Source organism: Elephantulus edwardii, unplaced genomic scaffold (assembly GCF_000299155.1).
Source record: "Elephantulus edwardii isolate Elephantulus edwardi_28Jun2011 unplaced genomic scaffold, EleEdw1.0 scaffold00014, whole genome shotgun sequence".
NCBI classification, from domain to species: domain Eukaryota; kingdom Metazoa; phylum Chordata; class Mammalia; order Macroscelidea; family Macroscelididae; genus Elephantulus; species Elephantulus edwardii.
This window is the reverse complement of record NW_006399764.1, coordinates 25,496,430-25,524,139: the sequence shown is the minus strand read 5'-3', so window position 1 is coordinate 25,524,139 and position 27,710 is coordinate 25,496,430. Positions and strand designations below refer to the sequence as shown.

At 42.4% G+C, this 27,710-nt stretch overlaps 1 protein-coding gene across 1 annotated transcript in view; it reads left to right on the top strand.

The window, feature by feature from the left end:
* The window catches only part of KDM4C (lysine (K)-specific demethylase 4C), a 311,865-nt gene that overhangs the window by 199,384 nt on the left and 84,771 nt on the right, over nt 1–27,710 (top strand). The window contains exons 15-16 of the mRNA XM_006881356.1: nt 11,843–11,898; nt 14,978–15,086. Of these exons, the coding sequence (XP_006881418.1) occupies nt 11,843–11,898; nt 14,978–15,086 (165 nt within the window). The remainder of the gene's footprint in view (nt 1–11,842; nt 11,899–14,977; nt 15,087–27,710) is intronic.

The following is a 27,710-nucleotide window of genomic DNA, read 5'->3' as shown; positions in this document are numbered from 1 at the left end:
CAAGCTGTTCATCTCAGTGGTGAATTTTTTGTAAAAATGAAGCCAGTTTTTTTTTAACGCTTGGCAGTGTTGGAAGGGTATTTTGGGAAGCATGTTAGGTGAAAGGAAGAAGGAAAGGTATAGAATATGATCTGAATTTATACTTTCCCCCCCTCTGCTTTGAGCTGCCTTAAGGGGCAAAGTACAACACAGTGACTCTTTTAATGCTGTTCTTGGGAGGCGGGAATAGCTGCTGACTTATAATCGGGCATAACAGGCACTGTTGTTTATTTTAATGCTTTGTTTTAGGGAACGTTGATTGACTAGAATTGTCTCTAAATCTTTATAATAGTGATTCATTGTATACGAGTGTGATTGTGCCTGGAGAAGGTCGCCAGTGAACCCAAGCTGTTTGATTTTATTTGTGGAATTAATTTTTTTCCTGTAAGACTGGATGGTTTTGATTTCTTTTTTGGGTCAGTGTTGGAAGAGGTTCCAGCACATGGCATGACTTCCACGGAGGGCCCTGGTATCGGTGTTTAATTGTTCATTGATTTTTAGAATAGAAGAAATATCCACAGTTATGTAGTTGTTCATATAGTACATATTGAATGCTAAATCATACTATTCATGATAAGTTAATTTTGTTAATGTTGAAATGTGTATTGTGTGAGTATTTTCCTTTTATTAGAAAATTCTCCCATCTCTATCACTGTCACATTCCAAAATCTGATTTTCTTATATGGGAAACTGCTGATCCTATTTTGTTATTTGACCTTCGACATCTCTTCTGTGTATAATCTGATGCTTTGTCTTGCTATTTTAGGGGACATGCAGTAGTATCACTGTTTAGCTTGTTCTCAGTAAAGGAGCTCTGGGCCTAATCTGTAAGAAGGAGTTGAATTACTGACCTGAGACTGTGCGTCTGGTAGTTCGCACCCACCAGCTTCTCTGAGGGAGAAGGATGGACACTCTCCTCCTGGGTCATCCACAGCCTTGGAAACCCAGTAGAGCTTTGAGTTCTAACTTGACAGCCATGAGTTTGAGTTTTTGTGAATTCCATCTTTAGAACACTCATCTTGTGTCTTAGTATTTCAATATTTATACATTGACTGTGTTTATTAATTGTTGTTGTTATGTGCTGTCAACGTCTCTGGGACCTTATGTACGATGAAGCCTCCCCTAGTCTAAGCCAATCTTACTGACTCTGTCTGACACAACTACCACCACTGCCCCAGTTACTCTATCAATCCATCTCATCTGGGGTCTTCCTTGCTTGCACTGTCCCTCTACCTTTCCAAGCATGATATCCTTCTCCAGGGACACATCCCTCTTAGCCATGTGTCTAAAGTATGTGAGATGGAGCTTCAAAATCCTAACCTCCAAGAGGAAACTTGGTTTCACTTTTTCCAAGACAGACTTACTTGTTTTCTTGATGGTCCATGATTTGTCCAAGATTCTTCTCCAGCACAACTCAAAGGCATTGATTCTTCTTCTGCTATCCTTTGCCATTGTCCAGCTCTCTGATGCATAGCAAGTAATTGCAAAGACCATGACTGGATCAGGCGCACCTTAGTCTCTAGACTGACATCGTTGCTTCTCAGTACTCTGGAGAGATCCCTCTCCAGATTTTCCCAGGGCAATTAGTCTTTTTTTTTTTAAATTTTTTATTATATACTGGTTTTTGTAAAAGCTTACATACATTGTCTTTCACACTGGATCTTTCCCGACTCTATGATTAACTACACCATCCCCCACCTATTCTGACCCCTCGGCTCCCCTCCTCCTCTTGGATCCTCACACACATTCTACAGTAATGGTCTTAAAAAGACAGTATTTGTCCTTCTGGGACTGAGTTAGTTCACTTTGTATAATGCTCTCCAGTCTCTCCCAGGTTAGGTAGTGATTTACAACATCATTGTTCCTGCGTGCTGTGTAGTATTCCATCATGTGACTGCATCATAATTTCTCAATCCATTCGATAGTGGTTGGACATTTAGCTGTTTCCATGTTCTTGTGATGGTGAATAATGCAGCTATGAACATTGGTGTACAAGTCTCTGTTTGTGCCTCAGTTCTCATTCTCTCGGGTGATTCCAAACAGTGGAATAGGTGGTTCATATGGAATTTCTATGTTCAGCTTTCTGTGGAAGTGCCAAATAGAGTGGTTGTACCATTTTACAATCCCACCAACAATGTATAAGATTACCTTTTTTTGTCATATCCTCTCCAACATTTATTACTTGCTGTCCTGTTAAACTTTGCCACTGCTACTGGAATGAGATGGTACTTCATTGTGGTTTTGATTTACATCTCTCTTATTGCTAGTGATTTTGAACATTTTTTTTTAACTTCTTCATGTTTCTGTTGGCCATTCAAATATCTTCCTCTGTGAAAAGTTTTTCCATGTCTTTTGCCCATTTTGTCTTTGGATTATCCATCTTTTTCTTGTGGAGGCCCTGTCGGATTCTTTAAACTTTTTATATGAGACCCTTGTCTGAAATGGTATTGCCAAATATTTTTTCCCAGTCAGTAGGTTTTGTTTTTACTCTTCTGGAAAAAGTTTTTGATGCACACAGGGATTGAATCTTTAGAAGGTCCCATTCATCAATTTTATCCTCTCCAGATTGTACATTTCTGGCTGTATTTGGCAGTGTCTTTATACTATAGACTAGGCCATCTAAGCTTGATCCCAGTTTGTCTCTGAAGAACGTTGTGGTTTTGGGCTTTACTCCCAGGTCTCTGATGCACCTTGAGTTGATTTTTGTGTATGGTGTGAGATGTGTCTATTATAGGCAACATATTGATAGGCTTTGTTTTCTCCCCCCCTCATTCTGCTACTCTTTTTCTCTTGATTGTCACATTTAGTCCATTTACATTAAGTGTGGTTATTGTCAGGCCAGGTTTTACTGCTGTCATTTTGCTGTGTTTTATTTTGCTGTTGTTTTTGGTCACTATGGTCTATCCACTTTCCTTTGGTGTCTCTGTACGAGAGACTTCACTTAAAATTTCTTGTAGTTTTGGTCTTGTTTTCACAAATTCCTTTAGTTCCTTCTTTTCTGCAAAGGATCTATTCTCTACTAAATATTAAGATGGAGAGCTTTGCTGAGTGTAGGATCTGTGGCTGGCGATTGTTTTCTTTAAACTTTCTGTATATGCCATCCAATTATCTTCTAGCTCACATGGTTTCTGCTGAGAAATCAGAACTTAGTGATTGTTTCTTCTTTGTAGCTAACTCTGTTTTTCTTGCATTGCTGTCAGTATTCTGTCCTTATCTTTTAATTTGGAGAATTTGACTATGATATGTCTTGATGTTTTTCTTTTTGAGTTTTGTCAATGTGGTGTTCATTGTGCATCTTGAATGTGGATTTTCCCATTCTTCAAACTACCTGGGAAGTTTTCTTCTAGTATTTCTACAATTTTCTGTAGTGATTTCTCTGTCACTCCCATGGTCTGGAAATCCAGTCATACGTATGTTGTTCCTTTTGATGTCATCCCACATGAGTCTAATGTTTTCTTCATTTTCTTTATGGCTCATCTCTCATTTTTCATCTAGTATGATTCCAGTAAAGCTCTAGTTTTCCAGCTTACTGACCCTCTGTTTCATTTCTTCAGTTCTACTTTTTTGTCCTACCAGCAAGTTGGAAACCTCTGCCAGTTTGGTCTTAATATTCTGGATTGCGTTTTCATGCTTTTCTGTTGTTTCCTATACTATGTTGGCTGTACCCTCTGTCTTGTGATTACTTTTTTAATTCTTCAGCCTCTTTACTTATACTATCAACTCTTTCTTCCATGTTTTGCATTTTCTTCTGTAGTTGTTCAAGTTGCTTCTCATCTATATATTTTTCTGAATCATTGTCTCTGGAGTATTTGCTCTCTTAATGGCTTCCAATATTTTTTACATCATTTTAACCTGCTTCTGTAGTTGTTCAGATAACTCTTCATCAATATATTTCTTCTGGTTCTCCCTATCTGGAGTATTCATTGGGTCTGCTTTTTAGAAGAAGACTTATTTTGTTTTTTCATGATGGCTGAGGCAGACTGCTACTTGCTGGACATTATGTGAGTCTTTTTTTTTTCTATAATTATATTTTATTAATTTTCATAAACATTTACAGAGATTTTGGGCTTCCACTCATTCATTGTTGCACTATTCTCTCTACCCTCCTCCCAGTTTGTTCTTGTCCAAATGCCACAGTGCTTCTCAAAGCCAGTTCTGATTAATCTTCTTTGTCAGTGTATCCTTTGCCATTCCCTATCACTCCTCCCTGAGAGAGACTTCACCCTGAGTCATAAGGAAAAGGGGACGGTGTATTCTCTTAGCTACTTCCTGCTGAAAAGGGACGCTGTGGGTTTCAGGGTGAAGATCTTCTCTCACTACTCTAAAGGGCCCCTTTGGCAGTAGGAAACACATAGACTATTATGGAGATTGATTTTGGAATTCAGATGCACTCTTATTGATTGTGCTTGGCTGTACATGTACATATCCTTGAAGATGTATCATGGGGGTGTTGCAACCTAGAAGACACAAATTTGACTAACAAGTTATAAGTACATGAGTCCAAAAATTATGGAAAAGTAAAAGAAAAGATTCTTTCATTGTTTTACAAACCCTCCCCCAGGTCCCCTCCACCATGCAGCTCTAGTCTCCTGTGATGACAGAAATACCCAGTTACATCTCTCTTTTAAACGGTTCTCTCCCTCCTCTGTTTCAGTGCAGTATACATTATTGAACCCATCTTACTCAGTCTCTCCCCAACCCCAAGGACAGTCCCATTCTACAACAGTGGCATCATGTAATATTTGTCCTTTTGTGACTGGGATATTTCACTCAGCATAATGTTCTCCAGAGTCAACCATTTTGAATAATATTGCATGAGTTCCTTGTTTTTTAATGCAGCGTAGTATTCCATTGTGCGAATATACCACAGCTTCTCTAGCCATTCGTTTGTTGATGGGCACTTAGGTTGTTTCCAACTCCTTGCTATTGTGAACAAAGCTGCAATAAACATGGGTGTGCATATATCTGCTTGGATGTCAGCTATGGTTATGTGAGTCTTTTCTTAGTAGATGTTAGATTGTTGTAACTATGTTATGTGAACCAGAGTGTGGCATTGTTTATTGAAGGACTTGTATATTTGTGTTCCTTGACATCAATGTTTCCCCTGAAGTACCTGCAAGGCAGAACAGGGAACTCTGTTGTTTTCCAGAAACTACGACTTGGCCCATCTTGGCCTGGTCCAGCCCCTTCCACTTGAGCTTAAGGGATATCACGTGGTATAGCTAGACAGCATTATTTTACCCAAAGAACCTGGATATTGGTGCTCCTGGCACTAGGCAGTGGGGGCAGCAGCTGGGCAGGGAAACGGCAACTCCTTAACCTGACAGGCAATGGTTCTGTTGCCAGCCAGGGTGTGAGTGTACCTGGGTTGGACCACAGCCTTTAGCAGAGAATTGGTGGCTGGAAGACACTCACAGGCCTGCCACGTCACACAGGCCTTGGCGTCTTGCAGCAGAGTGATGCTAAGGTCCCAAAGAGCTGTGTCCCACTGCAGTTTGTCTTTTGATTTCCTGACTGTTGGTGACAAGAGTGTTGATTGTGGAGTTGATCAAGCTGTAATTATTAACAACCTCAATCTCTTCGCCATATCCCATGGTGCTGTCAGTTGCTTGGTGATGAGAATCTTTGTTGAACTTCAGTCCATATTGAAGACTCCATGTACGTCTGTAGCAAGTGCTTCAGGTCCTCCTTAGTTTCAGCAAGCAATGTTGTGTCATCTGTATAACATAGGTTATTGATGAATCTCCCTTTAAACCTGATGCCACATTCCTCCTTACAAAGCCCAACCTCCCAAATGATCTGTTCTACATACATACAGATTGAAAAGGGATGCAGACAGGATGCATCCCTGATGCATTCCTGTCCTGACTTTGAACCATGCAGTGTTTCCTTGCTCTATTCTGAGGAATGCTTCCTGGTCTGAGTATAGGTTTTACATGAGTACTATCAAGAGCTCTGGGATTCCCATTCTCCTCAAGGTTAACCACAGTTTGTTGTGATCCACCCTCAAGTACCATTGCATAGTCAATAAAACACAGATAGACATTCCTTTGGTACTTTCTCCCAGATCCATGTGACACTGATGATAATGTCTCTAGTAACACGACCTCTTCTAAACCTCACCTGTACTTCTGGCAATTCTCTGCTAAAGTACTGTTCTACTCATTTTTGGATAATCTTTAGCAGAATCTTGCTTCAATTTCAGTTGTTTCAATTTCCACACCCTGTTGGATCCTTCTTTTTTGGAATGGGGCTAAATATATATCTCTTCCAGTCAGTTGGCCAGGAAGTTGTCCTCCAGATTTCTTGGTATAATCTGGTGAGCATGTCCTGAGCAACATGTGTTTGTTGAAATATGTTAATTGGCATTCCATCTATTCCTGGGGCCTTTTTTTTTGCCGAGTGTTTCAGTGCAGCCTGCACTTCCTCTGTCATCACCAGTGCCTCTTGATCAGATATTGTTTCATGAAATTCTTCTGGGTCAACCAAACAATTTCTGCATGTGCAATTTATAGCTTCAAGAAACCCAATGATGGAAGGGTCAGCTATGAGTCAGTTTTTACTTTATGACAATGAGCATTTTCATTGCCATTTAAATTTTAAGCGTACATTTAGCTTACTGTAAACATTCAGACATTGCATAAAATTTAAACTACTGATCATCCTACTTCTCTCCAGAGGAAACTTTCTGCATTACAAACAGAAATGAAATGACTATTCTTGTACATTCATCCTTCAAAGTAAATGAGTTGAAAAGGTACATTGTAAGGAATGAAATTGCTGCATTATAATTTACATGCTTTTTATTGAATAATGATACAATTTCTTTTCAGAGCCATTGCCGTATCCCACACGCTCAAAGGTAGAATTTTTGTTGTTGTTTTCATTTACATTCTATCTCATTCCTGTATTTGTGATATTTGGGTATCTTCTGATGTGTGTATTTTTGGTGAAGAGTTTTGAGTTTTTCATACCATGTTTTCATTTCTAGAATTTTACATTTTAAAAAATTTCTTAGTTTCTGAAATGTCATCATCTTGTCATATGCATTATTCCTCATTTTCAGTGTCCTTATTTTTGAAATCTTTATCTGAGAAAGTGAATATCTGAGCCTTCTCTACATCTGATTTTACTCTATTTTTTCCCCTCTATTGATCATAAATATTTTTTCCTTCACTTTCTGCAAGCAAGGTTGTATCATCTGCAGATCACAGCTTGTTAGTGAGTATTTCTCCAATCTTGATTCTTCTCCATATAGTCCATGTTCTTGAATGATTTAATCAGCATATAGGCTAAATAGATATGGAGAACAGATATAACCCTGATACACACCTTTCCAGATTTTAAACCATGCAGTGTTCCTGTGTTCTCTTCAGAAAACTACTTCTTTGTCTATGCATAAATTTTGCATGAGCTCAATTAAGTGTTCTGGGATTCCCATTATTCTCAATATTAACTGAATTTACTAAGACCCACACGGTCCAGTGCCTTGGCATAGTCAGTAAAACATAAGGAAATATCTTTCTGGTCTGTTTACCTTTAAGCCAAGATCCATTTGACACTAGCAGAGATACATTCGTTGTTCCATGGCCTCTTGTGAAACCAGTTTGAATTTCTTTTAGATGTGATTTTCTTGCTGTTTTTTGATAATCTTCAGCAAGATTTTACTTGCATATGACCTTAATGAGATTCTTCAATAATATCCACACTCTTAGAGCACTCTTTTGCAAATGAGAACAAATACTGATCTCTTAAAGTCATTTGGCCACCTAGCTATTTTTAAAGTTTCTTGCCATAAAATAGTGTGCATGTCCAGGGCTGCATCGGTTTATTGATCCACGTAAATTCATATTCCATCAGTTCGTGGTATTTCTACCAGTGTCTCTAGAGCAGCTTGGATTTCTTCCTTCATTACCAGTGGTGCTTGGTCATGAAGCAGTTCATTGTTGGTCAGTTTTGGTTCTGTGCTCATGTATTCCTTCCATCTTTCTTTGAAGCCTGCTGCCTCCATAGGATTCTTCAGTCTTTCTGGTGTGACAAAGGTTGCAGGCGTTATTTCCTGTAGTTCTCTATCTCCATTTCTTTGCTCATCTGTTGAAGCTCTTCCTCTGTTTCTCAGACCCTTCACCTTTCCCATTATGCTGGCTTTTCCCAAGGACTGACTCCTCCTGACCACATGCCCAGAGTATATTAGACAGAGTTTCACCATCCTTGTCTCTAAGAAGCACAGTGGTTGCACTGTTCTCTAAATCGGACTCATTATCTGGCATAGTTTCCCAGTCTGTGAGGGCTTTACCACACACTCTTACGAGAATTATGATTGATGATATTCAATATAAAGGGTCAGAATTCTGAAGAATATTATCATGTATTTACTGTTTCTTAAATTCTGTCAGTTAGAAAATTTGGTACAAGCCAATCTTTGTAGTGTCAGCCACTACACGGATGCTCAAGAAAAGTTGACTGCTGGCAGGAATCGTCACTGAATATTTTTCTCTGATTAGTAGTTTACTGTTTGCACAAAGGAAGAAGAAAAGAGGTCATAAAAATGATCACATGTGATAGGGCCATCTCCTGGGCAGTGGACGTAGGGGACAGTGAATCCCAGCAGAAAAGAGGAGGAGATTGGCAACTCTGTACTCCTCCCAGATGAGGTCTCCTGACCCCTGTGATGGGCGGGAGAGCCTAGCAAATGACACGTGTCATATGGAATGTCTGTGTTCCGCTTCCTGAAGAAGCACCAAACTGTCTTCCAGAGTGGCTGTACCACTTGAATTGTAATACTCATTTCTTAGAGTATCCTGATTAAGTGAAGATTGTTGTGTTTTGCTGTTATATGCCATTGAGTCACCTGTGACTCATAGTGACCCTTTGCACAGTATCTCTGAACTCTGTCCTATCATGAGCCAATTTTACTGTCTCCAACACACTGCCTCTATTGCCCCAGTCACTGTCAGTCCATCTCATCCAGCATCTTCCTCTCCTTCATTGTTCCTCTGTCTTTCCAAGCATGATTTTCTTCTCCAAGGACTGGTTACCCCTGGAAACATGTGCAAAGAATGTGAGATGGAGTTTCAAAATCCTTGTCTCCTGAGAGCAACTTAGTTTCACCTTTGCGTTTTTTTAATCCTTCGATAATTTTGAAGGTTTTCCCTCTGGCCTCTTTTGCCTTAATTTCATATAGTTTTTAAAAAAATAAATATAAGCTCTCACCAGACAGGGAGATTAACCTCCATGTCATCCACTCTGTTTACAGGGTAGTGAGGACAGCAGAGGAATTCAGCACGTAGGCACCAGTAGGATGCTGTGAAATAGGAGTGTTGTGACCAGGCGCTTGGGGAGGCTTCTCTGAGGGAAGAGCATTGAGGTTGAGATGCTTAGATGTTTAGAAATTCCATATGACTTATATGCCGTCTTAGTTATCTAGAAAACTAGCGCCGATACCACAAGTAGATGGCTTTTCACAGAAAACGACTTTTTCAAAGTTTACCACCTGCTGTCATTACTGAGTTGGTTCTGACTCCTGGTGACCCTGTAAGGACAGAGCAGAAGGGACCCTAAGGTTGACCAACTGAACATCTTACTTTATTAGAAATGAACTGAGAGTTCTGAACTTGAGGCCATGGTCCTCAGGGAAGGCTTTCTGTGTCTCTAGGGGAAGACTATGGCCTGAGTCAGGTGCACCTTAGTCTCCAGACTGACTGTGTTGCTCTTCAACACTTTTGAGAAGTCCCTCCCTGATAGCACCTTTCCCCAGAGCAATTAGACTTTTGATTTCTTGTCTCCTAGTGCAAGAGTGTTGATTGTGGAGTCGAGCTAGCTGAAATTATTAATTGTTAATTGAGGTTTCTATATCTTCTCCAGCTATCATAGTGTTGCCAATTGGCCCAATGGGTAGAATCTTTGTCTTCTTGATGTTTAGCTTCTTAATATTCAGTCCATACTGAATACTGTAGTCCTTGACCTTCTGCAGAAAATACTTCAGGTCCACCTCAGTTTCTGCAAGCGAGGTTGTGTTGTCTGTATAACGTAGGTTGTTGATGAGTCTTTATCTAATCCTGATGCCACACTCCTCCTCATAGAATCCAGCTGCTCAAATCTTTAATACCCAGAACCTTTAAGTTGTCACTTAGGAAGTATCAGATCAAGCAGAGTGAGGTTTCGGACACTTCTAGGGCAGTAGACTCTTTGAATCTCCACTCTGAGTTCTGTGTTATATTTACGTGTTGTTGAATTGGACCTGACTCCCTGCTGACCCTCGAGGGAGTTTTCAGAGGCTGTAAATTTCATGGGAAGAGTTTTGGACTTCTAGAATTGGCAGTGCAGTCCCTTAACACTAGTCACCAGAGCTCCTGTGAGTTAAATAGATGTGTTATGGAAATGACGTATCTCAAAGCAGTAAAAGCTATGAGCTTTGACACCCCATTATTAATGATATATAGGCTAGATTGCTTCTTTAGATAGCTAGGTGGATCTGTCACCATTAGTTAAGTGAGGTTAGTGTCAAAAAATTTTCTATCTACAGCTTGGAGGAGTTTAATAAAACTCAAGATAGCCCATAACTAGTAATGTTTTGGCACAGCAAACTGGAAGTATAATCGTGATCTTAAAAATGGGAAGAAATAACTTTAGTGTTTATGTTTTCTTCTGGACTTTCCCGTATGTGTACTGTGAGAAGTCACTCAGAAAGTACCTTTGCGAGAGGGGCAGTAAACGCAGCTGTCTGGGAGTGGTGCAGCTTACGTGCTGTATTCTAACCCCGACATGTCAAAGTCCCAGCCAAGACAGTGAAGACGGGGAGGATGGAGCTACGAATTCCACAGGCGTCTTTTTCCTTTCTGCAATCTGGGCCAGTCTGAGCACTGTTTACAGCACCTTTGCTCACAGAAAGCGCAGGGTCTGTGATATTTCGGTGAGAAGCGTGTCCCTTGTTTATCTTTGTACCACACAGGCGTTTATCTAAACCCCACTTAACTACGTACAAACGGCCCCTGGGTTACACATGAGTTTCATTCCTAAATCTGCCTTTAAGCCTAATTTTTGTGTAAGTTAGAACTGTTGCATATGATTTCCACCTAACGTCCATCAGTCATAGGTTTGTCTTACACGTAACAGAGCTTCTGGTGGGAACCCTGGGGGCACAATAGGTCGGACTGACTGCTACCCACGGTTTGGCAGTTTCAATCTGCCAGATCACCTTCTGTAAAAGCCCAGTTTGGAAATCCTCATGGGCACCTCAGCTCTGGCACTCAGGGTCCCTGGGAGTCAGGGTACACTCAACAGCAGTGTGTTTCGTTTAGTTTTATTTCCATAAAAATATTAATAAAACAAAAACATACTTCCAGATAACAGAAAACTCCTTTAATAATACAGTAACAATGATGATATGAATTGTTGCATGTGCACTGAGTTTTGAACTTCTGAAGACTGGCCAGGAACTCCGGTTTGTACACGAGCTGGGTGTCGGGACCCTCAGGGACAGCCCTTGCATGCTTCTCCAGGACGTGTGCTCCTGGGAGCAGATCTCGTACCTGTGTCTCCTGCTCCCGAGCTCCGTGCCACACACAGCCTTTCCCAGAGGTGACATTTTAATGACACCAGGCTCACCAGGAGACGTGCATCTGCAGAATCCCTTTAGGGGCAGCGTCTTCTCACCTCTCCTTGTTTCATTCTCCTCTTGACTGCTCAGAGCTATAGGGGCTTCACGTCCTCATTCCGGGTGGTTTTAATTTTAAAATAAGATAGTAGAGTTTTTGGGGTTCTGGGTTGAGCTGTCTCATCACTGTCTGGTGTTCCCTTCTAGGAATGCTGTCTGTGTACCCTGAGAGGCGGTGCTCTGAAGCAGACCAGGAACAAGAAGTAAGTGCCGTGCAGACTGTGGGCCCTGTGTTCCTCATGTCAGCCTGCTTACTCTCTGGGTGACACTTTCCTTTACCTGCTGTTATTACACACACACTGCCCCAAAAGTCCTGGGGTGCAGTCTGTGAGCCCTCAGAGACCACCGGGTGGCTGGACCGGGTGCGTCTGCTAAGTGACGGGCTCTTAGTCCTGGGTCTCTTCCAGGTCTTCAGTCCCATAGGCTGTGTTGTTGTTGTTACGTGGCGTCGAGTTGCTTGCAACTCAAAAGCGACCCTATATACAACAGCCCTAAACTCCTCTCTGTCCCGTGCCAATCGCACTGTCTCTGATACTCCCATCCCAATTACACCAGTCACTGAATCAATCCACCTCATAGAGGGTCTTCCCCTCCTGCGCTGTCCCTCCACCCTCCCAAGCATGATGTCCTTCTCCAAGGACCGGTCTCTCCTCACAACATGTCCAAAGTATGTTAGACGGAGCCTCAGAATCCTTGCCTCCAAGGAGCCGCCCAGTTTAACCCTTTCCAGGACAAATCTGTTTTCCTAGCAGTCCATGGTATTCTCAATACTCTTCTCCAGCACCACAGCTCAAAGGCATCAATTCTCCTTCTATCCTCCTTGGTCATTGTCCAACTCTCTGATGCATAACAAGTGATTGCGAAGACCATGGCCTGTATCAGACGCACCTTGGTCTCCAGAGAGACACCATTGCTCTTCAGTATTTTGGGGAGGTCCCTAACAGCAGACTTTCCCATGGCAATGTGCCTTTTAATTTCCTGGCTGCTGGTGCCAAGACTGTTGACTGTGGAGCCAAGCAAACTAAAGCTGTGTACCATCTCAATCTCTTCACCATCCATCCTGATGCTGCCAATTGGTCCAGTGGTGAGAATCTTTGTCTTCTTGACATTGAGCCTCAAGCCACATTGTAGGCTGTAGTCCTTGACCCTCTGCAGCAGGTGCTTCAGGCCCTCCTCAGTTTGAGCAAGCAGGGTTGTGTCATCTGCATAACGCAGATTGTTGAGAAATCGTCCACCAATCTTGACCCCACATTTCTCCTCATAGAGCCCAGCCTCCCGGATAATCTGTTCTGCATATAGGTTGAAAAGGTATGGAGATAGGATGCATCCCTGGCGTACGCCCTTCCCAATTTTGAACCATGCAGTGTTCCCTTGCTCTGTTCTGACGATTGCCATAGGCTGTAGACCATCTTTTTTTTTCTTGTGTACTGTCAACTGAGATCCAGGAAGAGGTTGCCCCTCCTTCTCCAGTAGAGCATCTGGTGGATTCAAACCACGCACCCAAACCATCTTTTAATAATAAATAGTAGTCAGTAAGAACCCTCCCTGCAGTTCTAAATGCATATGGTTCAAATCCACCAGCTGCTGTGCAGGAGAAGGACGGGCAGTCTCTTTCTGTGAGAGCTACTGCCTCTGAAAAACCTGCTCTAATAGGAGGTATGGGTCAGTCCTGACTTAATGGCACACAGTAACAATTTTCGACAGAAGGCAGCATTTTCACACAGGCCCTGTGTTTAGCATGATGTTATTAGAATCCTTTTTTGTCTAATAAAAGCAGGATGTGTCTGAAAACAGTGAGTCATGTTATCTCTAGATAGATTACCTAAATGATAATCAGGTATTAGAATATAACCATTAGCGAATTAATAAGAAAGTATTTGTGCTAATCGAGAAAATATGGGTTCTTCAATCTTCCCCAGCTGGTATGATTGGCACCATGTTAAAAAGTATAGTCTGCTTCTAGCATAGATGTCTCTGGTGGCCTAGTGGATAAGAAGTCGCACGGCCAACCTAAAGGCAGGGAGTTCAAACCCACCAGCAGTTTTGAGGGAGAAACATGGGCAATCTCCTGTACAATGTACAGCCTCTGAAGACGCACTGGAGGTCGGCTTTGAGTCATTTCTGACTCAGCAAGTGTTAGAGAGGAGTTTAGCAGGTTACACAGTAGAAACAGAATGAGGCGCTGTGGTGAGCTACTGTAAGAACAAAGGTGGTCCCAGTTCTCCACCTCCCTTTCCTGGTAGAACCAAAAGCAATAGTGTTTCCTATACCATTATGGTGTTCATTCGTTTATAGAGGAAGGCCTGCCTTCATGGGTGTGAGGTTTTAGTCTCCTCTTCCTGTGGTCCTCAAGCACATTGGAGATTTATGGCTTCAGATGAAAAGATGTCTGCATCTTAAAAATAGGCTGTTACATTTGATGATTCTTTCACAATTGCCTCAAACCATAGAGGTTTTGTATTTTATGATTTGCAGGCGTAATGTTGATGAAAAACTTGATAGTGTTATTGAGGAAGTTGTAATTTTTTTAAGGAACATTCCAGAATTTGCTAGAGGGTAGTTAGTTTATGTGTGGAAACCACAGGTTTGAATAATTTGGTGGGTGGAAGGAGTTGGGGGGAAGAAAATGGGAAGAATCTTGGTAAAAAGACAGGGTAATGATGGGCAAGGTCCAATCGTGATCAATTTTGTAAAATATAATTCATGAGAATGATTGTATAAAATACAATATATAGAACTTTGTAAGCAAGCCACTTAAAAAAAGAAAACAAATTTTTTTAAAAAGCAGGAAATGAGAGAACAATTGAAATGTCACTTTCCCCCATCTCTGTTTCTGCGGTTATTTTAAGATTACAGTGGAAGTTGACTTAATTGAAGATAGTCAATTTTAATTCGTTTATACTTTTTTGGCTACTTCAAATAGTCTAGTTTATGACATTTGTATTATTTAAAAATGCTATATGGTATATTTAGCATAGATCTATTATTAATGCAGTTAATCTTTTATTGTATAATGATTAGCATAAGTTTATTAAGTACCTGCACATTTTAGTATGCGACTAGGGAAGCTTGTATTTCCATCGTACTTCATGTCAGGTGTAGTTCTGAGATTATCCTGCAATTATCCAAGAATCTTAAGGTTTAAAAAAAAATTATTTCATTTTGAATTTTGACCATTGGCTTTTTTCTCACCTGGGTAAGAATTGATAGCACTACTTTGAAGAAGAATGGTTTGGAATGTACTGGAACTTTTGCTGATACCTGATGTCTCCTTCTCTGCAGGTGGGTTCATGTCATGTGTGCTGTTGCAGTCCCAGAAGTTCGATTCACAAATGTTCCAGAAAGGACCCAGATCGATATTAGCAGGATTCCGCTACAGAGGTTAAAGTTGGTGAGTGGCAAAGCTTCTTTTTTTACTTCTTAGAGTGGGTTTTAATTTTCAGGTTTTTCTGTCATCCATTTGCACACGTCAATGGTTATTTCACCCCCAGCTGTGTTCTATTATGGAAATCTTAAGGTACCTGTAACATGAGTTTATTTCCCTGTACACACTGTTTCCCATGTATGCGTGTGCCCTTCCTTACATTCTTTCTGGAGCGAGGGAGTGGATCAACAGGTTTCCTGGATTAACGTAAACTTCCCGAGGCTCCTTTTGAACTGTCCCTGTTTTCTCCATCTTTCCTCAATTTGCTTGGTTCTTAATTTTGCAAAACATGCTGATTCCATCCTCTTTTCTACTAAGATACTTGCAGAGAGACACAAAAGCTCTTTGTTATTATTACCGAGGGAGGGATTTCCTTGTGTCTGAATAGACACAGGTCAGTCCGTTTGCCAGACTCTGCAGACAGTTTATGCCCTGCAAAAGCCTTTTCTAAAAATCTTCCTGAAGCTTCCTTGTGTGTCTCTTCTTAAAAAGATGGTTCTTTAGTGTCGTCACCTTGAAGTGACCTTTCAGTTCTGTTAAATTTTGAGACAACAGACCATTAGTTTATGGACTTACATTTTAAGTTTTGTAAGAATTTTCCCTGACGTTATCTCCGTGACTGGAGTGTGTGGTGGACTTGGTGCTCAGGGATTCCACGTGCTAACTGCGCATCCTTCCTCAGGGTGTGTGGGGGGGTGTGTTTCAGGCACTGCCACTTTATCGCTGTCTCCTGGTTGGTCCGTGACTGGTCTCACCTGTAAAGGGCAGCAGGATTGTCCCAGCGATTCACAATCTAGCCAGCTGTCTTTGTTCAGACAAGCAGCCATTTAGTGTCTGAATGAACGAGTGACAGCCAGTCATTATCTGTGCTTCTGTAGTAAAATCCTGTGGCCCGGTTTCCCCTAGGATCTGGTGGAGTTTGATTGGATAGTAGAGAATAATGACCATGGGCCACTTCATGGCGTCAAATTCTAAAGTTGCCGTGCTCCAGTCCTGGTGACTGCACAGTAGAACACGGTGCTTCCCGGGCTCGTGCCATTGTCACGGTCATTGCTAAGCAGGAACCGTAGTCTCTGTCCATCTCATTGAAGGTTGCCTTCCTTTTTTATTGTCCTGCTGCTTTACCCAGCATGATGACCCTCTCCAGGAACTGGCCCTTACAGGTAACATGCCCAGAATAAGTGAGATGACGTTTCACTGAATTTCCTTCTCGTGAACATTTTTACTGTACTTTTTCCAAAATTGTTTTCCTCCTTCTGAAAGTCCGTGTTATTTTCAGTATATCATAATTCAGATGTATCCTAATTGAGATGTTTCAGTTCTTCTTCAGTCTTCTAATTTTGCAAGCTGACATGGTCATTAAAAAACCATGAAGTACCTTAGTCGTCAGAGTCCCTGCACACCAGGACACTTTGCTGCTGAATTGAATCTCACCATAGTGATCTTACGGGGCAGGTACATTGAACTTCACCGCAGGCTTTCCAAAGCTGTCATTTTCACTCTGACATTTGCCTAGTCTTTCTGCCTAGTCTCTGACTGACTGCTGATTTCAAACTACCAACCTATTTTTGATTGGTAGCTAAGTGGCTTCAGGTATCCTAGACCTCAAAGTACTACATAAAATGTGTGTTGTACAAACTTAGACCTATCTCACATGTCTCTATTGTACATAACACTGCAGTAAAGCAAGGTGTTCATTTCCTTATTTGCATCACAAGGGCCACGGGACTTGGTCATAGGATCTAGTAGAACTTCACTAAAAAGAATTGATGCTTTTGAGTGATGGTATTGGTGAAGATTATTGAACATCATGTACTTCCAACCGAACAGAGAAATTCTGTCTCGGAGGAACTGCACCCAGAGTGCTCCTAGAGACAAGGGCGGTGAAAAATCATCACACGTTATTTGGGGCATGTTGTCAGGAGGGGGCCAGGCCTTGTAAAAAGACATCGTGCTGGGAAGGGTAGAGAGAGGGAAGAGAGGAAGACTCTCGGTTAGACGGATTGGTGCAGTGACTGCCGCACTGGACCCGGGCACGGTGGTGAGTGTGAGGATGGTGGTGGACACGGCCACCTTCACATCTGTTGTTCAGAGGGTCCGCGTGAGTCCTAGTCAATGAGCAGCACCTGGCAGCACCCAGAGCACGGAACACCCAGGGGGGACCTGCTACATTGGCCCACAGCTCTCATCTCATGCCCTCTGCCTGGCTGGAGATTGGAAACTAGAGGCTGAACGTGTGTGTGCGCGTGCCAGAAAAATCACATGTGTTGTCTTAGCATGGTTTTTCATGCTTTCACTCTTGGCGTTGTCGATTGTACGTGTGACGTTTTCACTGACAGGGAGTTCTGGTGGCAGAGTACACAGCAAGGTTCAGCGCTAAGCCGAAGGGTCTGCCTTGCCGGTGGATAGCACCTCCAGGTGGCTCTAGGGAGAAAGGTGCAGGCCCCTCCCCTCAGGTTTATAGCCTTGAGGACCAGAGGGAGGGCTGCTGTAAGTCATTACCAGTTCCTGTCCGGAGTCAGTGCGGATTAAAGCTTTCTGGGGACTTTACACCGCTCTCTGTAGTGGCCACTAGGTGGTGCTCCTGCGTCAGGTTCACACATGTTGCCCTCAAGCCAACTCCCTTGCAAAAGGCAAAAAAATGGCAAGAAAAAGGGAAAACCAAAACAAAGCTCCACACTAAACACCTGCTGCCTTTAAATAGCTTCAGAGTCCTGGAGACCCCCTGTCGGTGTCCGAGGCCGTAAATGTTTCGTGGAGGAGAGAACCCATCTTTTGTTCTGTAGAGTCACTGGTGGATTCAAACCACTGACCTGAAAGCTGCTGTGGCTTTCTGGGTTATGCTCCTGGGGCTCTTTGTCTTTCTTATGCGTGTCCATTCTGAGTGGGGCCCACACTGTCCGGGTTTAGGGGTGCAGGTGTTTGTTGAAGGTGGGGTGCTCTGCTCAGCCAAACAAGTGCTGCTGAATTCAGAGGACCCGTATTTGGTTGCGTTTTGTCACTCATTGAACTGCATTAGAAGAACTGCTTTCTCTTGGGGCAAGTTAGCGATGTTGCGTTTCCTTCTCTGAATAAGGAGTAAGTAGCACTAGCGACAGCTAATGACTGCGGAACGCTTGGAGACCCACTCGGGGCAACGAGGACTCGAAAAACCCGTCAAAAATGTGGAAGCTTTATATAGTGTTTTAAAATCATACTAACAATCTTTTAAGAAGGTAGGATATTGGAATTTATGCAGCAATATTAGAATATTTTGGTAATAGTGTTTTAAATTTTCAATGGTTAAATTTGTGCCAGGGTCAGCTGTTTTGCCTATAAAGACGTTTGTGAGAGACATCGGAGAGAATTGATTTACTTTGGCAGATTCTGCCTCTTACGGATAATGACCCGTTCAGGCGGGCGGGGTGGACGGAGGAGAAACTTCTGTGTCCCCCAGTTCGTTATGCTCATCTGAAGCTCACGTGTGCTTTTCAGAGGACCTTGAGTTCCTCCGTCCACCTTGTTGGTAATACCACAGCTGTGGCTTCCTCTCCTGATATAATAGAACAGCCAACGACGATGACATGAAGGTTGCTTCTCCAACAGCTGTTGTTCCCTGTTGACGATTTTCATTCTTCTAATGAAACAGTAAAGCGTCTTAAGGGCGAGGAACGGCACTGACTACCTGCAGGCACATAGTTTGGATCCTCTACCTGCTCTGGAGAAGAAAGGTGGGAAATCTCCTCCTGTGTGACTTACTGCCTCTGAAGACCTGGCGGGGAGTCAGCTACCTGCTGCTGCAACACCACGGCCCTCAACATCAACTCTTCTTAAACACAAACGAATTTACTGTAGTCAGTTTTACAGTGCAAAGAATCTTAAAATGATTTATCGTCAAGGGAGCTCTGGTGGTCTAGTGGTGAGACGCTGCACTGCAATCCCAGAGGTATGTGGTTCAAATCCACCAGATGCTCTCTGCTGGAGAAGGAAGGGGCAATCTCTTCCTGTACCTGTCAGATCTGATTTGACGGTACACATAAAAAAAAATAATAAAATAAAAAAAAGAAATAAAATTATTTCTCGTCATTATACTGAACAACGTGGAGCTTCTGTGTAATGGTCTTAGGGTTTCTTAGCACAGGAATTGCGGTGCCATGAAAGGTGCTGTAGGTTCCTGCTGTGAAACGAGCGCTCCCTCTTACCTCGGTCTCACAAGGACAAATGTCGCATAAGGCCACTATTGTGACAATAGGAGAGTGACTGAGTAAGATATTCATAAATGGTCAGAATGAAAGGAGAGATGGGGAAAGGCAGAGAGGGCAGGAAAAATCACTCAGCAGAGCGGAGTGGGCTGAGGAGGGAGAGCAACAGAAAGGTTTATTCAGGCTTGAAAAAAACTGGGTGATAATGGGCATAGAGCAGTGGTTATTATATAATACAGTGTACACCAGTGATCGTATTAAGTACAAAGTCCATGTATAAAACACAACCTGCATGAATGATAATAGACAGACCAATAACAAAATTTAAAAAAACAAGAAAAAAGAAAGGAGAATCCTCTTGCTTCTGGCAGGAAATGCCTAAGTTATATAATTGTGCCTTAAAAATCCAGACAAACAACAAAACAAACTCTCTCGTCTATTGGTGGCACCGTGTGTGACAGTGTCACTGCCTCATTGGATTTCCAGGGCCGAGGTCTTTATAGAAGCCGATTCTCTTCTCTTTCTCCAAGCGGATTGGCTGAGGAAATCAGGCCCGTTTACCCTACCAGTTATCAGCCAGTCACTTAACACTACTAGGCCACCAGGGTGCCATTCAGGCTCTCGAAGAAAATGAGAACATAGCAATTAAAACCGGGAATGAGGAGCGACCATGTTCACACATGGTTAGTATGTCATGGTTTTCGTTTGCTTTTTTTTTTCCTTTCCAGTAAAAAAACAAACAAGCCTTAAAAACTAGAAGAGTTAAGAACAGAGGTTGAGAGAGGGCAAAAAGTGCTAATGTGGATGGTCGTATTTCAGTTAGAGTCAACCCCAGACAACACTTGACACCGCTGGTGGACGTGGTACCACTGCATCACTCGTAATACGTGCTGCACATAGAGCTGCAGGTGATTTCCTGATTGTCTCTTTCTCAGACACTCATCTGAAGAACGTCAAAGACAAGTGAACATCAGCTTTACTGTGACACTTGTTAAAAGCCAATAGTAATGAAAATTAAAAAAAATTAAAAATACAGAGATTCTGTTTCCTGCTGGATCACCTTGGAATGGATTAGTCATGAGCTGAAGACATCCTGTATACCACTGGATACCATTATCATCAGAAAGAAGGAACAATCATCACCTAGCAAGCAGATAAACAAGAAAAATCTTAAGAATTTTCAGGATTAAATAATATCATTTAAGAGGCAAAGGTTTTCAAAATCCACTCATTGGAATTAAAAAAAGGATAAACGTGTACATTTCTGGTATTTCTCACTTCATTTGCATTATGTTAATGACATTATTATCCTCAATCAACACTCTTGGTACCAGCAACCAGGAAATCAAAAGACACATTTCATTGGGAAAGTCTGCTGTCAGGGCTCTATCCAAAGAACTGAAAAGCAATGATGTCAGTCTGGAGAATAAGATGCACCTGATCCAGGCCATAGTCTTCACAATTATTTGCTGTGCATCAGAAAACTGAACAGTGACTAGGGATGAATGATAGAAGGAGAATTGATACCTTCAAGCTGTGGTGCTGGAGAAGAGTATTATCATGTACCATGGACTGCTAGGAGAACTAACAGGTTCATCCTTGAGAGGGTGAAATCAGGCTGTTCCTTGGAGGCAAGGGTTCTGAAGCTCTGTCTGACATACTTTGGGCATGTTGCAAGGAGGGACCAGTCCTTGGAGAGGGGCATCGTTGGAAGGGTGGAGGCATAGAGAAAGAGAGGAAGACCCTTGATGAGATGGATTGATTGAGTGTACATAGGATCGCTTTGAGTCACAAGCAACTCGACGACACCACCGTCACCAACAGTGACGTTTGCAGTAGTGTTTACTGTGTGCCTTGGTCACTTCCTGAAGGTAGAGCTACAGATCTGTGGATTGTAAGACATGATGGGCATTACCCACAGTCCCCCAGTTCCACTCTTGGTTCTCAAGCAGGGTCCTCTTTGGAGAGGAGCCCTTTGAGGCCCAGTGTTGGTGAGTGTGATGTCACTGTCATTGCATTGGAAGCTCACTGCCTTTGGGTGTGCCTGGCTGTTCTTAAGGCTCCCCCCGACCCCCAGTGCTTTTGATCTCCATGTATTCAGACCTTGGTATAATTTTTACATTTGAAATTTTATTATTTCTGTATCAAGTCAAGGGAGGCATGAATTCTGAAGTGACCAGTGTTGCCCTGGACACTTGGTGACTGCTTTGCCATCAACAGGAGAACCCAGCACAAGTGCCCAAGTTCCCCAAGCAAAGGGCAGCGTCTTGAAAGGGAATTTACTCCACAGTGCCAACCACACTCCCGTTCTCAGTCCAGGCATGCTATTTTGCCTCGAAGCGTCTGTACACTTTAGAAATTTGTACCTGAAGGCAAATAATAGTGAACCTGAAAGCCAAAGACTATAGTTTTGAAAGGTCCATCAATTCTGAAAATAGAGTGGTTTTTCTGTGACGATTCATCTGAAGAATCAAAGAGGAAAAATTCCCCCAGGCTTTCGGGTTCTCAGAAAAGCCACTTGTTCCCTGCGAGCTGGGTCAGGGCTAGTATGAGATGCTAAAGTCACAGTAACGGGGTGCTTGAGGGGCAGGGCGGGAGTCACCTCTAGTGCTGCTAGCAGCCCCATCCGAGTCCTTTTAGTCTGCATTCCACGTGATCTGGAGCAGCATTGCTCCCGCCCGGAGGAACGAGAGTTGCATTCAGCACGGCCTCTGTTAATGCAGCTTGGAAAATGTAAGGGCATCTTGCATCTTTCATCACTTTACAAGAACAAAAAGGAGCATGATCAAGGCCATCCAGCAAAGTCATTAAGCCGACATAGACTCACAGGAATGGGTTCATTCACTCGCTTTGTTATTTTTACAAACAAGGAGATTCTTAAGAAAATAATAAACACTGGCAGAGATAAGCAGGTTTATTAGTTAAACATAATTGAGGAGACATTTACTTTGGATGGCTAATGATTATATAATTTGTCGTAGATGTTTAAAATTATTGTCCTTGGTACGATTGCTTATTCCTGAAGGCATGATTGTGGCATGGTGTCTTGTTAGTCACATCCCGAGGCAGCAAAGGTGGATTATGATCTGTTGTAACCTAAAGGTTGACAGTTCGAACCCATTGTGAGAGAAAGACTTGGTGACATTCTTCTGTAAAAATGCAACTACTAATATGAAAACTTGAGGTGAAGCCTTCGACACAGATAGAGTCAACCTTGGGGGACTTAACAAAGATAAGAGGGGAGTGGAGGGGAGCAAAGTTGCTAGAGAGTTGGCTGAACAGAAAGGAAATATAAAATAAGACTTTGATTAGAGATTCTAATTAATTTCATGAATCAATTTAATGATATAAAACAAAGTGTCTGAATTATTGAATGGAATTACAATATGATTTATAAATTTTTACTCTGATCAAACATTTTTATAAAAGGAAATATAGGAAAGAGAGCTAATAGTGACTTGAAGTAAGGTGGTGGCCACTGAAGATATGGAAGGTGGGAGGTGGGGGGACTGCCGCCGGGAAACCCCGTGGAGCTGCCGGGGCTCAGGGTTCCATTGTGTCACATCTGAGATTTTCCTGAGTCGGAACTGACCTGGCCAGCCTTGGCTTGGTCTCTGAATTTTGCCCTGTTAATTTAATAAGACCAGAGGAAATGTGATAATATCACAGATAACGTTGTTCTGGATTTCAGCACATGCATACCCTAACTTTGTAAGTTGTTTTTATTTTTCCCTTCCCCAATACAAGCGTAGTAGAAAAGCTGTACATTAGTAGCTGTAGAACACTTAACTGTCAGGATGAGTTGCTGCAGGAACTGGATTCTATTGCAAGCTGTCAAATTTGTATATTGCTGTAATACCAAACCATATCATCTTTTGAGGAAAATGGAAAATGTCAGATGGGCATGACTACAAATAATATACTTTCTGAAGTCTGTAGATGTCTATAGGAAAAAAAAGTGTAAACGCGTGAAACGTTATCTTGTTACTATGGATTATGCTTTTTCTGCTGTGAGGGAAAAACGCGAGGCAAAGGAAATTGATTGGAGCCTCAGATTTTTCCGTTTTGAACTCGTCTCCCGAGGTCTAATTTCAAAACCATTATTAGATAGATAAGCAGAGCGTTAGATAATGTGTGGCTCGAGAACGTTGTGCAGCAGTAGTCACATTTTTGAGGTTGCTTTGGTGAATTGTCGGTTTCTTTCTGACCTCCTGTGGGTGTGGTGATGACCGCGGGCCGTCTCAATAGGGTGAGCCCGCAGGCCCAGGGTCTGGGTCTTCAGTGTTGGGGTCTGGCTGTGGCTTCAGGACTGACCTGGACAGCCATGGACAGCAGTATGCTGGTGACTAGGTCAGCAGTGATTGAAAGCGAAGAGACTCAGGTTAGCGAAGGTCAGTGCAGAACCCAGAGTTCGTTAACTGCTGTTTGCTGGGAAGATAGAATTAAAAATAGTCACTTATTACACAGTTGTTAAATGATACTTATTATACATTTCCATAGTATAGTGTAAATTATGCTATTTGGTCCCTCAGAAGAGTGGTTGGTTGTTGTTGTTTGTTTGTTTTTCCAAATCAACCAAAACAGGTACAAAAGTATTTGTTTTAAGGCAAGAACCTTATCATCCTTACTGTGAATTTAAAAGAAACCACTGTGGTACATTTTAAGAGCACTAGTGGAGAAAGGATTGAAGCGGTCAATGCTTAGATCAACAATGCACACCCATTGTAGCAGCAGTCAGGAGATCAGGAGATGTATTGCATTGGGCCTGTCTGCCGTCAGGGACCTCTCCAGAATGCTGAAGAGCAGTGATACTAGTTTAAAGACAAAGACGTGCCTGGTTCAGGCCCTGATCTTCTCAGTCATCTGCGGTGCATCCGAGAGCTGGACAGTGAATAAGGATGAAAGAAGAATTGATACCTTTCCGCTGTGGTGCTGGAGGAGAGTAGTGAATATTCCACGGACTTCCCAGAGAACAGATCAAGTGCTCCTTGGACGCAGAGATGGCAAAATTTCCTCTTGCCTACTCTGGACATGTAGCTAGGTGAGACTATTCCTTGGAAAGGGACATCATTCTTGGAAAGAGGTAGGGTCAGCGAAGGAAAGGAAGATCTCCAGTGAGATGGATTTGCACGGTGACGGTAGCAGTGGGCTCTAGTGTGTCAGAGATAATGAGGATGGAACAGGATTCAGGTAGGCTATTCATGCGAATTGCACCTGATTCAGCAGCTCCTAATAACAAGAGTGGCCATAGTGTGGCATTGGGATCAGAGGAAGACTCACCAACAACGTGTATTATGCAGATGACACAACCTTGCTTGCTGAAAGTGAGAAAGACTTGAAACATTTGGTGCAGAAGGTCAGAGACTGCAGTCTTCACTATGAATTGCATCTCAACATTACAAACAAAAATCCTTACAACTGGGCCAATAAGCAACATCATGATAAATGTAGAAAAGATTGAACTGGCCGACAGTTTCATCATGCTTGAATCCACAGTCAACACCGTTGTCAGAGATCAGATGTATTTCATTGGTCAGGTCAGCAGTTAGGAGCAGTGAAGTCACTTTGAAAACTAAGGTGTACTTGTATTGGGTCATGGTCTTTTCAGTCACTTGTTATGCATCTGATAGGTAAACAGTGACAAAGAATAACAGAAGAATTGATGCCTTTGAATTGTGGTGTTGGAGAGGAACACTGAATATCCCATGGACTGCCAGAAGAACAGATACGTCTTGGAGAAGGTGCTTCCAGAATGCTCCTTGGAGGCGAGAGTGGTTATGCTTTGTCTCACGTACTTTGGGCATGTTGCTAGGAAATAGGAAAGGCTGTTCTTTGGAAATGGACATCATGCTTGGAACAGTGGAGGGTCAGCAAAAGAGGAGAAGACTCAACAACATGTACTGACACAATGACGACAGCAGTGGGCTCAAATGTGTCAGAGGTGACAAAGATTGCACAGGATTGGCCGAGTTTCAGATCTGTTCATACGGCCATTATGAACCATAACGGGCTCAACAGCACGTAAGAACAACAACAGCTGTCCTAGTGGGCAGTATATTGTCCTGTTAACAAAAAGGCCACCTCTTAAGTAAATTCATCATTGTCTCTGCAGGATAATGAAAGGCAGTCCCCGCCTGTTAAAATTTACAGACTTGGAATCCCAACTGTGGGCCACAATGAGTTGGAGCCAATTCAGTGACGATTTGGCTTGACGTTTGAGTGGTACATTTTAGGCTTGGCCTAACAGCTTAGCGATGCTTTCGGCAAACGTGGCCTCCTGCTTGCATACAGGAAGCAGCGTCTTGTAGCTAGCCCGGCTCTGCATTTATTGAGTCTCAGACAGCTTGAGCCCTGTGACCTCCACTTACCAGCTTGGGAGCATGGGCCAAGGCAAGCATGTTATTATTTCAAGACCCTTGGGTATATAGTACCTACCTACACTTTTCACCTCTGAGGTTTAGTGGGCAGCTGTGAGCCTGTGTTTTGTGCATGTTGACATCCGATGGGGCCCGTGTGTCTGTGAATGTCAACAGTGGGTCTCATTCCACTCACCCCAGCTTGACAGGCTCCCCAGCTCATAGGTGTCGCACTCACTGGGTCATAATCCATGTTACCTCAAAACATTTCTGTTTGTTTGCTTCATTCAGAATGCCTTCCATTATTGGAAACATAAATTTTCAACAAAAACTTCAAGGCAAGGGAGCTCTGGTGGCCTAGTGGCAAGAAACTGCATTGCAATCCCAGAGGTGGTTGTTGTCGTTGTTGTTGTTATGTGCCGTCGAGTCGTTTGCGACTCATAGCGACCCTATATACAACAGCCCTAAACCCTGCTCTATTCTGTGCCAATCTCATTGCCTGTGACACACCCATCCCGATTACCCCAGTCACTGAATCAATCCATCTCATAGAGGGTCTTCCCCTCCTGCGCTGTCCCTCTGCTCTACCCAGCATGATGTCCCTCTCTAAAGACCTGTCTCTCCTTACAACATGTCCAAAGTATGTCAGACGAAGCCCCAGAATCCTTGCCTCCAAGGAACAGCCTGGTTTAACCCTCTCTAGGATGAATCTGTTTGTTTTCTTGGCAGTCCATGGTACATTCAATACTCTTCTCCAGCACCACAGCTCAAAGGCGTCAATTCTCCTTCTGTCCTCCCTAGTCATTGTCCAACTCTCTGATGCATAACAAGTGATTGCAAAAACCATGGCCTGTCCCAGAGGTATGTGGTTCAAATCCACCAGATGCTATGCTGGAGAAAGAGGAGCAACCCCTCCTGTACCAGTCATACCTGATTTGACAGTACACACACTAATAGTAATAATAATAATAATAATAATAATAATAATAATAAATAAATTTAAACAAATAAACAAAAAACTTCAAGGCAGAAATGAATTGGGTCTTGAAAGCTTTAACCTGGCAGATGGCCTTTGGGCTTGGAGGGTGTACGGCCTGCAGGTTGGAGGCGCTCCGTTTTACAAAGGCCTCCTTGGTGTTCTGTCCTGGCCAGAGAGCTTTGGGTTTTTTTTTCTTTCCTGCCTTTCTGTTCTCCCCACCATTTTGGGTTTGTGCTTATTAGAAGAATTTGCGTGCTATTTTTCAGGAATCTGTGGAAAAGGTGAAATTAGATTTGTGCATTCAGGTGCTGGTTTTAACTAGTAAGTTCTGTGAAGCAGCTGCTTGGGGCTGTGGTGCAGGACGCAGTGCCACTGGCCTTGTGATTTTTCTTGCTCTGACAAAGGCAAGACTTCATTGAACTGTTTAAAAAAATCATTTTACCCATTTTAAAAGTAATGTGTGCTTCTAGATTACTCTAAGATAGATTTTGTTAGACTACTTAAAAAAAATCAAAGTCATTTTACTTATTTTTACAGGAATGTGTATTTCCAGAATATTCTGGGAAAGACTAGATTTCATTATACTATAAAATTAATCTCTTTATTTTAAAATTAATGCGGACTTCCAGAGTATTTAGCAGTTACGCACAGTAGCTATAAAAAGCCCAGTCAAGTTTTATGAAACCATGAACTACGTTTTTATAGAAATATAGTTTATTTTCTGGAAACTCTCAGTTCTCCTGTTATTTGCATTCATGATTATCAGTAATTTTGTATTTGAAATAGTTGTGCCACCTGTGTGTTGTAAATGAAGGTGCGATAAACTTGGTGACACATGAAAGATCATTGGCGACTCAGATGTGGGAAGTATGTGTAATTGCATGACATTGTGCATTATAAATGAAATTAAAAAGAACTAAGGAAGACATTCACCCTGAAACCCACAGCGTCCCTTTTCAGCAGGAAGTAGCTAAGAGAACACACCATCCCCTTTTCCTTATGAATCAGGGTGAAGTCTCTCTCAGGGAGGAGTGATAGGGAATGGCAAGGGACACACTGACAAAGGAGATTAATC